General features: G+C 59.1%; 1 protein-coding gene across 1 annotated transcript; it reads right to left on the minus strand.

Annotated features, from left to right (window-relative positions):
* Window positions 1-5,602: 5,602 nt before the first annotated feature.
* Window positions 5,603-14,619, minus strand: LOC128914445 (chloride intracellular channel protein 2-like). The gene is made up of 6 exons (XM_054213375.1): window positions 14,414-14,619; window positions 9,495-9,604; window positions 8,964-9,089; window positions 7,934-8,040; window positions 7,381-7,562; window positions 5,603-7,203 (listed from the first exon to the last, which is right to left on the minus strand). Exons 1-6 carry the CDS (start codon window positions 14,468-14,470, stop codon window positions 7,042-7,044), a joined length of 744 nt encoding a protein of 247 aa, XP_054069350.1. The 5' UTR covers window positions 14,471-14,619; the 3' UTR covers window positions 5,603-7,041.
* Window positions 14,620-14,739: the final 120 nt, after the last annotated feature.

Below are 14,739 nucleotides of genomic sequence, written 5' to 3' on the forward strand. Positions count from 1 at the left end.
CTCCACGACGTCCCACCCAACAGGAGGACAGAACACAAGAGACTGAGAAATACGGATCTCCCACCAAAATTTCAAAGGGACTTCCCTCATGGCACCACTGAAGCAGGTGCTGCTCAACCTGTCGCAGCCCTAGCGTTGGTAGGGGTAGGAAAGGCACCAAACAAACCTTTCTGTCTCCTCTCCCCCATGAATAACACCTGAGGCTGATTTGCAGCTCCTGAGAGTTTAAAATCGCCTCATGTCTGCCGGACTCTTCCTCACTGCTCTCAGGAAGCACGGCACTGTATGAACAAGGGTGCGAGCTGCTGTCACAGCAAAGGTGGCCTGGCTGAGGTCACCAAAGGGACCAGGTTCAGACTGGTTTCTCTGAATTAAGCCTTCCAGGCAAAGAGATTTAATTAGGAGCAATTCCAGATGGCTGGTACTATGGTAATTTGAAAGTGAAGTTTGTGAATAAGATGGTATCTCAAATGGGAACTGGAGAAACCTGGACACGGGAGAGCTGGGCCAGGTCGCTGCTGACACAGTGAATGGTTGGGGTCTGTCTCCGTACCTGCAGCTTTTGAGAGGAGTGTGCACCATCTCTGTATTGTTCTCAGGAAAGCCATTTTTCATGACTTTGTCTCATGGATGTTGCTTTGGGACACTGGCTACAAGGCCTCCATCACGGGATACCATTTTTTTCCAGAGAGAAAAGAATGAGTATTTAACTCTAAACCAAAACTACCCGGACTCCAGCGCTGGCTCTGAATTGCACCACATTCATGTTGCTGTGAAATCCAGCCTGGAACCCTTCAGTCTGCAGGGACCTACTGGCCTGGATGTTCACAGCCGAGCGGGGCTGGGACTGCATCGGTCGCCTGGAGCTCACAGACGCATCCCTTGGAAGGGGGAATTGCGCTGCCAGCTTCTGTGATAAGGTGAGAGGCTCCTCTGAACACCAGCAAGGTCAAATACTGTTCCAGCAAGGAAACTCCGGCTGCTGCTATCTGCAGAGGATGAGCCTTGTCACTTGCTGAGTCCTGTCATTTGGGACCTGGCACCTGCTGAGAATCAGCTCGGGATGCCCGGGTGGCCGAAGGCTTTGTCACTGCCCACATGTTGCCATGAGACGTGAAAGGAGCAGAAGATATCTAGTAACCCTTGGGGAAGAAAATCATGCAAAAAGGAAGCGTGGATCCACGTGTTGTGTCCAAATGTTGGTGCCATGTTCTTCTGATCCTTCTCCAGACCCCAGAAGAGGCATGGTTAACCTGTCCAGCCTTCCGTAGCGCTTCCTCACCCAGCACAGCACACCCACAGTAAACAGCAGAGCTTCTGAAAACCCGGCTGAGCATTTGTCAAACGTCCTCATTCAAGAGTGACAGAGATCAAACTGGCGGGGGGGAGCAGGGCCAGTCACCTCCTGTCATCAGGATGGATGGCCAACCCAGCAGAAAAGACAACCCACCTGATGAGAGCATATTGATCGCAGAGAGCTGGAGGACATAAAAGAGAACCGCCTCACACTCCCTCACTCACAGGCTCCTAGGAAACTGGTCAAGGCTTGGAGAAGGAGAGAAGATGCCTTCCCAGAGGGTGGTCGTCACCTTGGCAGTGCTGTTGGGGGCTTGCTGCATCAGCGCTTATCCTGTCCACCCTGGAAGCAACAGTGCCCACGGTAAGGACAGCTGACTTGGGTGTTTGTGCCTGAGATCCAGGTGGGGTTTGTCCCTGTGCACCACTTTATGGCTGTCACTGGATGCTGGCTCCAACCATGTGTCCCGTATCTGGTGTTTCATGGGGCTTGGCTGCTGCAGCCATGCAGAGCAGTGCAGCCTCCCCCAGCTTCATTTTGGGCAGAAAGACCTTCTGGCCCAGGGAAGGTTTTCCCCAGTATTGTTAGGAGCAGTGTATGTCCAGCAGGACTAATCCCATTCCTAGTGTGGCCAGGTTGGACAAGAGAAGACCATCCTGTACCTGAGGGACTGCTCTGGCTGCTGTGATCTGCAGACAGCAGAGTTTGGGGGACGTGTCCAGGTACTCTGGGATGACAGAGAATGTTGCCCTGGGAACTGGCCAGCCTGGGGCCAACAAACAAAACATCCCTCTAGACTCAATATTCTTCTGACACCCTCCACGGAGATGAGGGAATTGCAGCTCAGGTGGGGAGCAAGCAGTGCGCACTGGGTGTCCTGGATGGTCTCGGATGGGGCGAGCTCTGCTCACAGTCACGGGGCTGGTACAAGCCTCGCCGGCAGCCACAGGACCCGGTGCTGCGACGCCAGCCAACTGCTAGCACCGACCAGCGGGGTAAGCACCAGCTCAGACACTGTTCTTCCTGATGCTGGAGAAAAGGTCACTTGGGCAGAGCTTGAGCCCTGAAGGAGAGCATGACCCCATCCCCGAGACCCACCTGCGCAGCCCCTGAGAGGCCCTGGTGCCACGAGCTGCCTGGTGCTGCGGGGAAAGGAGCAGCCATGAGGCTCCTCTTGTCGCTTGGCTGACTCATGGGGACTTCCAGAGCTTTAGCAACTTGGCCGCCTCTCCGAGGCAAAGGAAATACAAGGCCAAATGCTTGGGATTTCTCAGGTCCTGCAGCATGGTGGGAGCTTCCTGGGGGCTGTGCAGAGGCAGGCGCTGGAGGAGGCGTGGGTGAAGGGTGAGATGCTGGAAAGCCCCCGACACACCAGCTGGTTTCCAGTTAAATGCAGACAGACAGCAAGGGACTTGTTGCCTTAGTCGTAGCCCTGTGCCTGACATTTGTTTTTGTGGTGACCTTAGACTACCCCTTTCCTTAGAGGAAGACAAACAGGCCATGGGATGGGGCAGACTCACCCCAATTTCTGCTTGCACTTACCCAAGGTGTTACCTGGATAACGAGGGTCTGGACTTGACCCTTCTCAGCTCCCACCGGTGCCGCAGCCTGGCTAAGTGAGGCCAGAAAGGGGTGCTGTGGAGCTGCCCGCAGAAGGGTCTTTTGTGGCAGGGGACACCCCGGTCGCTGATGGGGACCTTCTCCACCTGCCTGTTGCAGTCATGCTGAAGGCAACGCCAGGCAGTGGAGGTTGTTCGCCTCGGCTTTTGGCACTGTCTGCCACAGCATCCTCATAGATGAGATTACAAAGTCCAGGTTGGATAAGCGGGCAGTGAGGTGGGTTAAAAACTGGCTGAACAGAGGGCTGTGATCCGTGGCACAAAGTTCAGCTGGAGGCCAGGCCCTAGTGGTGCATCCCGCAGGTCAGTACTGGGGATGGCTCTGTTTGACATCTTCATTAATGACCTGGACAATGGGACAGAGTACACCCTCAGCAAGTTAGCAGTTGATGCAAAGCTGGGAGGAGTGGCTGATAATGCCAGAGGGTCGTGCTGCCATCCCAAGGGACCCGGACAGGATGCAGAGATAGGCTAAGAGAGACCTTGTGCAGTTCAGCAAGGAGAAGTGATGAGTCCTGCCCCTGGGGAGGAACAACCTCCAGGGCTGTTGACCAGGGCTGTCCTGGTCAACACCAAGTTGACCACAAGGCAGCAATGTGCCCTTGTGGCAAAGGCGGCCAACAGTGTCCTGGGCTGCATGAGGAGGAGCACACCACAGGTCGAGCGGGTCTTTCCCCTCTGCTCACACTGCTGAGGCCGCACCTGCAGTGCCGTGGCCAGCGTTTTGCCTCCTAGCTTGGGCTGGCACACACGGCCAGATGAGGAGACGAATCCTAGTTCCCCTCAGGCAACCTGCTTGTCATTCACGGGATCTGTAGACCATGCTCAGGCTCTCTGTCCCATCACCGAAGGAACAAATGCACCTCAAATGATCCGCTTTCTCCTTGTCACTGTCTCCGCATTCAACCCAGATCTTATGCTGACAGATTTTAACCTGGCTGAGGGTGCAGTTGGCTTCGTGGCTGATAGCAAGCAGCTAGCAGGACTCCAGCCATCCAGGAACCTCAACCAGGCTCTGTCTGCACCAGGGGAAGGAGCTCGTGGCAAGGGTGAGTCCCAGAGCTCAAGGTGACCTGGACCCGAGGATGGGGCTGGTGCAGGCACTAGGATGCTCTTGGAGAGGTGAAGGGTTGCATCCAGGATGAAGCAGTGCTGCAGGTTAGGTGTCCCCAGGGGTGCAGGAGAGAAGCAGGTGATGGTGCTGTGTCCCCTCTCCTTCTGACATATCTTCCCTTGGCTCCTGTGCCCCCACACTGGACCCATAGCCCCTGCGTGCTCACGACATTTCTTTTTTTTTTTTTTTTTTTTTTCAGGAAATAAAAGCACTCTCCAGGAGGATGTCCCTGACCGCTCGGTGAGTGGGAATGCCTCTCTGGCCTCGGGGAGGGCAGCCCAGGGAGACCCCGCTGGGCAGGGGACTCCCATGGGCCAGATCCTCACGAGGTCCCAGCAAACCCCATCCCTGTTGGCCAGTAAATGGGGACCGAGGCAATCCCGCTCGGGTGCCAACACTGCTTCCCTACCTGGTCCAGCAGTGAGGGGAAAGGGTTTGGGGGCTGGTTTTGCCAGATGGGCACCACACAGGGGATGGGGCTGCTGTGCCATGGCAGGTGGAAGACCTTGCTGCAGTCCTCTGGAAGATGGCGGCAGTGGGTGAGCTCCAGAGCCAGGGATTTACCCAGACGGACCAGGCCCCTCAGCAACCCAGCAAGAGAGGTGAGTCCTGGGACGCAACCCACCACTGACCTGCAGAGGACATGGCAAGCAGGGGCTGGGCTTGAGGTGGAGGATGCTCATGGCCTGGGGTGATGGGTGCCTGTGTTTTGGGGTAGAGGCTGCTCATGGTCTGGACTAAGGCATTCAGCTCCCAGGCCGTGCTCCTAGAACTGACTTCAAAGCTGAGGGAAAGCCTGGGAGGAGAGATGGATATCCCTCTTCCTTTAAACTTTTTGGCTGTAGCTAAGCGCTGCTGCAGACTCTCGTATGGGTGTCTTTTCCTTTTTTTCCCAGCTTGCTTCTGGAAATACTGTGTCAGCAAATGAGGGGTACAGGAGGAGCTCTGCCTGCCGCCTGCCCACCAGCCCGGCCCCTGCCACCACTACCCCAGTGCCTTCCATCGGGACCATCCACGCGTGACCCCACACCTCGCTGTGGGATGGTTTGCACAGAGCTTCAAAAGGTCTCCGGTCCCTTGTGGGGAAAAGGGGAGAGGGTCTGCAGCAGAGGAGGGGTGTCGTGGAGTAGGGGGACAGTCCCATGAGGATTGGGGGTGCGGGACAGTGTTTCTCCCACACCAGGGGACCTCCAGGACCTGTGTCAAGGCAGAGCTGCCACCCTGGGCTGGCAGGGACATGTTGGCTGCCACCAGGAGCTGAATAAACCCCTCACACCAGAGTAGCATCCTGTGGTTACTCCATCCCCACACTGTGCAGGGTCCTGCATCCTACCACCGCCGCCTGCATGGCGTGGGCAGATCGCAGCACTCCTGCCCCGGGCAGGGGACATCTCTCCTGCGGGCAGGGCAGGAGCTGCCACCTGCATCCCAGTGATGGCAGAGACCGGGGGCTACGGCTCCACTTATGCTAAATCTCCAAAGGGTTTCCACCACGAGGAAGCCTCCTCCACCCCCTGCAGCACCCTCCATGCCCAGGAGCCCTGGCCCATGCACTGACAGTACACAAGCGAGGCATATTTAAATACAGTTTATTGCTGTTCTCAGTTTAAAAAACCCAAACAAACCAAAATCCATTAGTAACAAAACCCGTCCCCAAACCCATTGCTATCAGAGGCAGGCTTGCAAGGACACTCATTTTAGTGCAAAGAGGGAAGTGGCAGTGAGGGCTGGAGGGGGTGTCTGCCGTCGCCGCGTCCCCGCAGGACCCACCTCGCTCACTGTACAGTATTTTTTAGCCCACGGGGCTGGCTGGGGAAGGCTGGCTGAATTCACAGCAGGAGCCCTTGGGGGAGCTGGAGGTGTCAGGTGGGGGAGGACGGGATGTCACGGCTGTGCAGAGCGGCTTTGGCTCCTCTTGCATCAGCGGCACTGGACAAGGCTGAGCCAGGGAGCACCAAACCTGCCCACGTATCTCCTACAGACATGGCGCTTTGCAAAGCAGCTTTTGCCTGCTCTCTCAGGCTGTCCGGTACGGGGGTGTGGAAACCAGATGGATGCCCTACCCCGTACCTCCATCTCCCAGTCAGGCACCTGAAGTGTTGGTGGGGAGCAGGGAGGGGTGGTGGAGCTGGAGCTGCCCATGGCTGCACCTCCTGCAGCGTCCTGCAAGGCAGGGAGAGGTTTCTTAGCTCACAGGAGCCAGGCGGGACCTTGCAGCCAGCAGCACGTGGCCCTGGGTGCTGGCACACATGGGAGGGATGTCCTGATCCTCAGCCCTCCATCCTCAGCCCTTCGCGAGTCCCCACACCCCTCCTTCCTTTCCACAGCAGGTCCTGGCACTTTCACACCAGGCATCGTCCCCTCCATGTCCTAATGAGGGGTCAGATGCACGTTACAGCTCGCTAGCAGTAAGAACAATTTCTCACTGCAGTAAACTACTGGGGCTGAGCCTTTCGGTGGCTTCAGATGGAGCCTTGGTGGAAGAGAGGGCTTGCCCAAAGCAGGCTGCAGGGTGCTGTACAGAAGGGCAACCGGGCGAATTCAAACAGCGATGCACTGGGATCCCGGGATGCCTCTTCCCGTGTGCAGGGGATGGCTGGGACCGCTGGGACCGCGTGGGGCTGGCAGAGCAGAGCGGCTCTGGCAGCAGAGGGGGCGGCAGGGCTGGCCCAGCCCTGGGGGGTCTCAGCTCTGCCACTGAAGTGCCACTGCGGAAGGCCAGTGCTCGGCTTTTCCCACGACGCATGGTCACAGGCCGTGAGAGCCATTTTTGGGGAGCAGGGATGCAGTGCCCACAGCAGCTGGGCAGGGACCGGTCCGTGCAGGCACCCAGCTGGCGGAGGAGGAGGAGGGAGTGGCGGGGAGCTGTGAAGCAAGGCGCTATTTCTGAAAGGCAGGTGGTAGCGATGCCATAAACCCCCTCCAGTCCCTCCCTCGGCTGGGGTCCGGTTGCGTCAGGAGTGTGGGGTTGGAGGGCTCGGCCAGGGGCAGCGCTGCCAGCGCACCCCGGGTTAGGTCATCTTCCTGGCGACGCTGGCGTAGGTGTGCTCTATCTCCTCATCAGCGGGGCACGTGTGGCTGAACTCATCGCAGGCGTAGGCGTTGTTGAGGTAGCGCCAGACACCCGTCATGTCTGCTGGGATCTCGAAGTCGCGGTACCTTTTGGCTGCGATCTAGAGAGGTGAGGAGGAGGAGGCTGAGCCTTCCCAGTCCTGGGGAAGATTTTCTCTCTGGCTTGTGGGGGGGGACACAAATAAGGGACTCCCAGCCCCCTGTTTGCATCCCCCCACCCTGTCACCCCTCCTTGGAGTGGGTGACCCCACCTTGGCCCTGGGAGCCGGTGCCAATACCTTGATGATATGCAGTTTGGGCAGGAGGTTGCAATCAGCCAGCGTCAGGTGGTCTCCGTCCAGGAATTTCCTCTTGGAGACGGTGATGTCCTCCACACTGTCCTGGTCAATCTCCTCGGGAAGAGGCGTGTTTAGGTAGATATCCAGCCGCTGGAACTCCCGCAGCAGGGCCTTCTCGAAATCTGGGTGGGCAGGGGAACAAGCACAGTTACCCCCGAGCCCCAGGCTGTGCCAGGGCGGCTGAGCCTCCCCCAGGCTCTGCATACAGGCAGCACACCCGTGGTGCACAGCATGGACCCTGGCCAGAGGCTCTGCTCCCGGGGATACCAGCAGCATCACCCCATGCCCCCCTCCAGGACTGCTCTCCCCAGCCCCGTGGAGCACAGGGCTGCCTTCACCCGTCCTGCCGCTCCTCCGCTCACCAGGGAGGCTTCGGTGGGAAGGCAGCAGGAGCCCTAACCTGGCAGCAGGACTTGCCCGCAGACAAAAGCATCTCCCCCCCTGCCCCAGTGTGGCAGATCACGGCCCCGCAGCCCCCACACTCATTTCTTACTGATATTTGCTTCCTTGCGTGGGTTCTTGATATATGCCGAGAACTTGGCAAAGATGTCGCTCCCCACGTCGAAGGACTCCTTGTATTTGGGGCTCAGGTGCGGATACCTTAAAAGAGACGCTCATGTCAGGGATGGAGGCAGAGGTTCGGCTGCGTGGTCCTCAGCTGTGTTATCTCCCGGGTCATGGTGCCCAGGGCTGGTACGGGAGGATGCAGGTGATGTTCAGTTGGTCGTGGGAGAATGGTGACGCTTTAAATTACTGCAGCTGCCACCCTGGGAGCTGTGTTATCTTGGGGAAAATCACAGGGAAGAAACTCCACAGTTTGGGGACGCTGGTGGCAGCAGCTCTGGCCCAGCCCAGAGGATGCGTGTCGGCCCGGGAGGGGCTGGGGACACCGGGAGCTCCCGTGGCTTCCTCAGGAACAGCCTCTTGTCTGCTGATGCGTCCCAGGGCGCGCTGCAAGGGCAGACACGGCCAAGGAGGCAGATGACGAATGTGTTTGGAGCTTCCTCTTTTGCAGGCGAGGGAGGGCTCGCAGCCGCGCAGGGCTGGGGGGGGCCCCCCGCAGCCCCTGGGCCAGCATCAGGCAAGCCAGAGCGCTCACTCTCGCTCAGCCGAGCACACCAGAATGGAGGGGGCAAGGGGGTCTCAGTTCCCCCTCTGCCCCGACACCAACCGCCACAGCCAGCTGCAAAACCACCCGCTCCCAGGGGTCCTGCAGGGCCCTCCCCAGCCCTCCCCCAGCCCTGCCTGCCAAGGGACCGCTGCATTTCCTCCCATTGTTTTCCATCCCAGCCCGTCCCCGGGCCCTCGCAGTCTGACCCGCCGCCATCCCGGGGGACGCAGCCCCTCGGCATCGCAACCCCTGGCCCTGCAGAGCATGGCACAGGGTGCCGGGTGGGCAGCCAGCGCCCTTCCAAGCTGCTCTGGGGCACCTCCTGCCTCGGTTTCCCAATCTGCCGAGCCGCACGCAATGCTGCGACGTGCCCACCAGCCCCAAAAGGAGGAAGGAATGACATTGTAATTACGTGGGTGGGCCCAGGGTCTGCTCCAGGAACTCCTCGATCTTAATGAAGTCTGTTTTCAACTCCTTGTTGAACAGCAAGAAGGGTGGGTTAGTGCCCGGTGCTAAATCTTTCAACTCTTCAGGTTTCCTGGAGCGGAGAAAATAAGAAGGTTCAGAGCCTGCAGCCTGCACCCGCCAGCCTCCCCGCGGCCAAGGGACGAGGCTGAGGGGGGTGGGAGGGGGCACGGGACTGGGAGCACCCCCACTTGTGCTGTGCCAGGTTTGGGGGGCTAAGTGCCCCCAGCCTCTCCGTCTGCCCAGTGGTGCCTCAGACTCGTACCCGCATCCAGCAGGACAGGGATCCCTGTGCCATGCACGTGCTGGCACACGGCTGGAGCTCCGGGCTGGCCCACCCCCACACCCCACAGCGTGACGGGCAGGGACTGTCACCCCTGTCCCTCTCGCGGTGGCACAGCAGCTGCGGTGCGGGCAGGCGGGAGGACGGTGCTGACTGGGGGAGCTGAGACAGGGCTGGGCCGTGGTGCCATCTCACCTGGTCATGTCCACCGTGGTGACGTTGAACTTGACCCCTTTGAGCCACAGCACCATGAAGAGGCGCTGGCAGAAGGGGCAGTTTCCGATGTTTTCTCCATCGATACCAGCCTGCCAGGAAAGCAGAGAAATGGGGATGTAAACCATCAGCTGGGCTCTCCCAGCCCAGGTGGGATGCCTGGAGGTGACAAGCCACCAGAGCCGGTCTGGGGAGGAAGGCACATGGAAGGCTTGGTCTGGCATCCCGGCATTGCCTGCAGCAGGGACCCCCCCCAACAGCGGGGCTCAGCTGTGGGATCCCCTCCCTGAGCCCTGCTGCCACTGGAAAGCATCAGAGAGCATCCTCAGGATGTCCAGGGTTGGATCCTTCCCAGAAATGTGAGATAAAGCCAAGAGGAAGAGGAGAAGGAGGCAGGGGAAGGAGGTGGAGGGTGGTTGCTGATGGATGGGGAGGAAGGGAGGGTCCGCTTGGCTGGGAGGCCAGGCTGGAGAGGGCGGCGAGAAGGGAAATGTGCTCATGTTTGCCAGGAAAAGAGCGGTTTGTTTTCGTGTGCTGTTGGTGTCTGCCTCCGGTTTTGTGTGCATTTAACAAACCCAGGCATGAATTCCCCGGGCTGATGATGGCCAAGAACCACCCAAGCAGGGTCCTCGGCCTCAGGGAGGAGAAGGGGCTGGGGCGGCAGGGCTGTGCAGAGGATGACTCGCGCTGGCATCCCACCCAGCATCAGTGGGGAACGGGGCTGCGTGTGAGCTCCTAGAGCTTCGATCATGTGCAGACAGGCCCTTGCAACCCCTCTGCAAGGACACAGCCACGGCATCTCACCACTCAGGGGGCCGCCCTGTCACCAGGATGGGGTCAAACAGCAGTGGGGACAGGAAAGCGAGGACCTGGGACAACCTGCCTAAGTCCCAGCAGGGCTCCCTCATCAGGGTCTCACCCAGGTGACGCGCATTCAGCAATCCCAAGGGAAAGCAGCAGCAGGTGGAGAGAAGCCCATTTCCTTGCTACGAAGCAGCTGAAAATACCCTTTACAAAAAGAACTGAAACTCCTTATGAGGAGTTTGGTCAAGAGGAGCGGGCTGGTTCCCCCCAGTGCATGAAAACCGGCGCGGATGCTGCTCAGAGAGGGAAGTTGCACTGTGGTATGAGAGGTAAAATGGCTCACAGGAAACTCAACGTCTTTAACAGAATTAACTGGTTCCTCAGCTGCACGTGAACCACGGTCCTCCGGCGCGTGTGGCAGCCCTGCTACTGCAGGGAAGAGCAGCAGGGCTCACGCCAGCTCCTTCACGGAGGGATGCTGCTCCCACAGAGTGGCTTGTGCCGGTGCGTGAGCCCCGGTGGGACCGCTCATGGCCTTGCGCTAAGCCTTGGTATCAGCGAGCGAGCTGAAGTCCAGAGGTTAAGCAGGAGGGTGATGAGATTTGGGAGGATCTAGTGGTGCAGAAGTCAAGTAGCAGCAATAACATCCAGGGAGGGCAGCTGGAGGCAGCTCCAGAGCTCGCACCTCACTGGGACCCCAGAGACAGGATGGCTGAGGATGCTTCATTAGCAGAAGGTGCAGAGTCCTGTGCCTGGCTCTCCTGGGTTCGAGGGAAGTGCTACCAGTCACCTGTCTGTACCTACAGGTGCCCAGAAACGTGTGGACTCCGGAGTGCTCAGCTTCTCCAGCAGAGACACACCACCCTCAAACTCACCCTAAGGGAGATGGTAAACCGATCAAAACAAACCCCGGCACTCTGAGTCGTCAGCCGGAGGTGATGGTCTGCTCTTCCACTATGCTGACACCTTTTAGTACTTCCAGAGGAATGAAAATTACTTCTAACCAGTATTTCCTATGCTCAGCTGTCATGAAATGATGCTCCTGAGAAAGGAAATGGGAACTGAGAAATGTATTGATTCTCCAGGATACACCCAGAAGTGAAGCTGAATTCACACATGAGGCTTTTTCCTGGCTATTAATAACAAATGCTCCTCAGCAGCTGCAGCTCAGGAGTGTTCCATGTCAGTTTATAACAAATAAGGCTTCTTTGGTAACAGCTTGACTTGTGTATCAGGTGCCCTGTGAGGGAGCTGGAAGGGTCAGAAATCATCCAGGAGGGCTGCCCGGTGGTGTGAGAGCAGGGCGTCTCTGCTCCCCTGCCCCTCTCCACCCTCGCTGGCACCTACTAGCCAAAACTGATGCCATCCTTTGGAGCATCTCCAGCACCAACAGCTCAGAAGGTGCTTTTGTGACTGCCTGGCATGAGGACGATGCTTCCCTCCCTGCTCTCCTGCGATGGCCTTTGCTGGCGGCAGAGGAGAGGCGACTGCGCTCCCTCTGCTTTCCTCGCTCAGCCCCAGGCTGGGCGCGAGGGGGCTTGATGGCAGGTTGTCTCGTTGCCCCACCGGAGCTGCTGTGCTGAGCCAAGGCAGCGGGCGGCTCCAGGGGAGCTGGGGGGGATGGTGGGTGGGTGGGATGTCCCTGCTGGGGCTGCTCTGGGCTCGGGCCGTGCTCGCCTGCCTCAGGCTTCTCCATGCTTCTCCTGCAGCCCCAGCCTCCGTGCGGCTCAGGCTGGGTTTCCCCCTTGTCTTTTAAAAATAGAGGGGTGGGGAATTTTGGACCAGAGTGAAAGGAAAATCAGGATGGCCTCTGCAGGGGAACAAAATAAGCCATGCCCGTCCTAGGACGCTCAGAGCCAAATCTTTATCTGGAGGAAGTGGAGGGCAGCTCCACCAGCGTTCGGGTGGTGCCGGGGGGGGCACTGGGCTCTGGCGTGGCCCTGCTGGCAGCTGGGTGGCCATGGGGACAGCCCTCCAGGAGCCAGGGCAGCTCAGGGGACAGGGGCTCGGGGACACTCGTAGCCACAGGCCCGCCCTCCCCAGCAGAAGCCAAGCAGCACATCGGGGAAGCCATCGCTCTCCACTTCCTTCTTGCCCCGCTCCTCCCGTGCTGCCGCAGGGACTGGGGCGAGGGGTGCAGAGTCTGCAACACACCCCCCCCGGCCCCAAACTGGCTTTCCTCACTCTTTTCCCTCCGGATGATGGATAAACCCAGTGTGGGCTAGCACAGCATCTCCGGGGAGCTGCAGGTTTTTAGCCCCAACTCTCAGAGGCCTCACAGGGCTGCACAAGGCATCAAAACCCCAAAGTTACGTAGTTTCCTGTGGTTTCCCTCTCGGTGAAACAGCGCGAAATGCACTGGGAGGAGGGGGCAGCTCTCTGCGCCCAACAGCAGCACCCAACACCCACCAGGACCTGCCCACAGATCCTGCAGCCACCCCAAAAACTGGGAAGCAGCCATAGGGTGACTAAATGCCATGGGGCTGAGAGCAGAGCCCCCCGGCTGGTGGGACGATGCTGTCACCGGGACCATGGCAGGGTGAGGCATCGCCAGCCCTGTGGGCACCGCCCGCCCCAACCCGAAGGCGACGCGGGAGCTGTTTCACACCTCTCTGTCCTCGCCAAGTCACCTCCAGCGTTTGCCAAAGCAAAAGCTGGTCAGGGGCTGCGTGCGGAGCGCTGGCTCCCCCCTGATTTACAGCTACCACGGGTCACGCCATGTCTCAGGGTGGACCCCGGCCCAGGAGAGGTGCGAGGTGCCGATGGCAGGAGGGTGCCTGCCCGCAGCTGGGAGCTGCTGTGACTTCGGTAAAACTGGGTCCTGAATGGTAGGAGGAGGCACAGCATAAATTTGTCTCTTAACAGACAAGACAGAAGGGGTTTTTTTGTGCTAAATTAAGGCGTAGGGGAAGTCCTGACGACACTGCCACTTTGTTTTCTGTTTCCCTTCCCTCTGAAAACCCCCTTGAACATGCTGCCGCCATTGCAGTAACCTCATGTATCGTTTTCCTCTTCACCCCAGCCATCCCAGGGAAAAAACTGGTGCTAAGAAGGGAATTGAAGACCCGAATTACTTGCACCAAGAAAATACACTTGTCTGGATTCAGCTGAGCCAAGCTCGGTGCCTGGCAAGCACCACTGTGGCCACAGTTTTGGCAAGGGTTGGGGGAGATCCCTCCCACGAAGGCTCAGATAATCCTTTTCCGCACGTATTTACAGCTACAGCCCGCACGAGGTGCAGCCCGATGCCCAGCACTGCTGGGTGCCTGCGCCAGCGACGCCGGTGCCCCTGGCCAGGCGCCGCAGTCTGTCGGGACACCAAGCTGCCCCGGGAGAGGAGCAAAGCCAGTGGAGAAACCGCCCTTAAACTCCTGATGTGGTGGCGCAGGGAGGCATCGCTCCCCTGGCCACGGCCACTTGACAGCATGTCCCCTGCACACGCAGTTACCAGCCGCCAGCTTCGGCTCCTCTTTCTACCCCCCGCATGTCCACTGCAGATATTTTGAACCCGAATGTTAAAACGTTCCAGGGGAAGTGTTTGGAAAATTGCTTAACAAGGGAAAGAAAAAAAAAACATTTCCAGCAAATAATCCCCCCGGGCTGCTGAGCGAAGCCGCCCCATCCCGCCCCCACGTGGGCTCCCGCTCCGGCTCCCCAAGCCCTCCACGCTCTGTTTCGCAACCCTGGCTCACAGGAGAGGCTGAAGTGGCAGCTCTCAGCCCTCCCGCTTGCTGTTCCCAGGCTGGGGCTTGTCTTATCTGGGTTTCAAGAGGTGCGTGTGTGCCCACTCCTTTGTTACACCAGCTGCCAGCAGCGCCGTTCCCCCGAGGTATGTGACCACCATGACACTAGGGCATCTTCTCGGATGCTGGGCGTGACACCCCACCGATCCCCTGCGCCACCGCGTGCCTGGTCCCCTCCTCTGGGCAACCGCTTAGCCAGCACTCATGGCAAGCGATCCCAAACTTTGTACCCATCTCCAGCCTCCTGAAAGGTGAAGACACCCACAAATTCCCACCGCCTTTGCCCAGCCGGAGCCTGCTGAGGATGGGGCTGCGGGGAACTGTCAAAGAGCAACTGCGCCCCCTGAGACCCACCTTCACGAACAGCTCGATCTCAGGCTCCTCGGTGGCGTTGTTCTGCCGACTCTCCATCCCGGCAGCGTCGGGAGGGACTGCTGGCTGCCCACTGCTGTGGTGAGTTGGTCGGTCCTCTGGAGGGCTCTGGTAGGGGAGGCTTTGGGAGGGCTGGTGGCTCGAGCACCTCGCCTGAGCTCGTGCCCCACGGAGGGCTGGGGCTCACCCTTTCCTTCCTTTTGAAGCGGGGAGGAGCGATGGGGTGTGCATGCCGGGACCTGCCAGCGGGGAGGGGGAAGCTGCGGGGCCTCCCAGCCGTGACTCAGCACGGGTCTATCTGGACACAT

This window comes from Rissa tridactyla, chromosome 9 (assembly GCF_028500815.1).
Source record: "Rissa tridactyla isolate bRisTri1 chromosome 9, bRisTri1.patW.cur.20221130, whole genome shotgun sequence".
Lineage (NCBI taxonomy): Eukaryota > Metazoa > Chordata > Aves > Charadriiformes > Laridae > Rissa > Rissa tridactyla.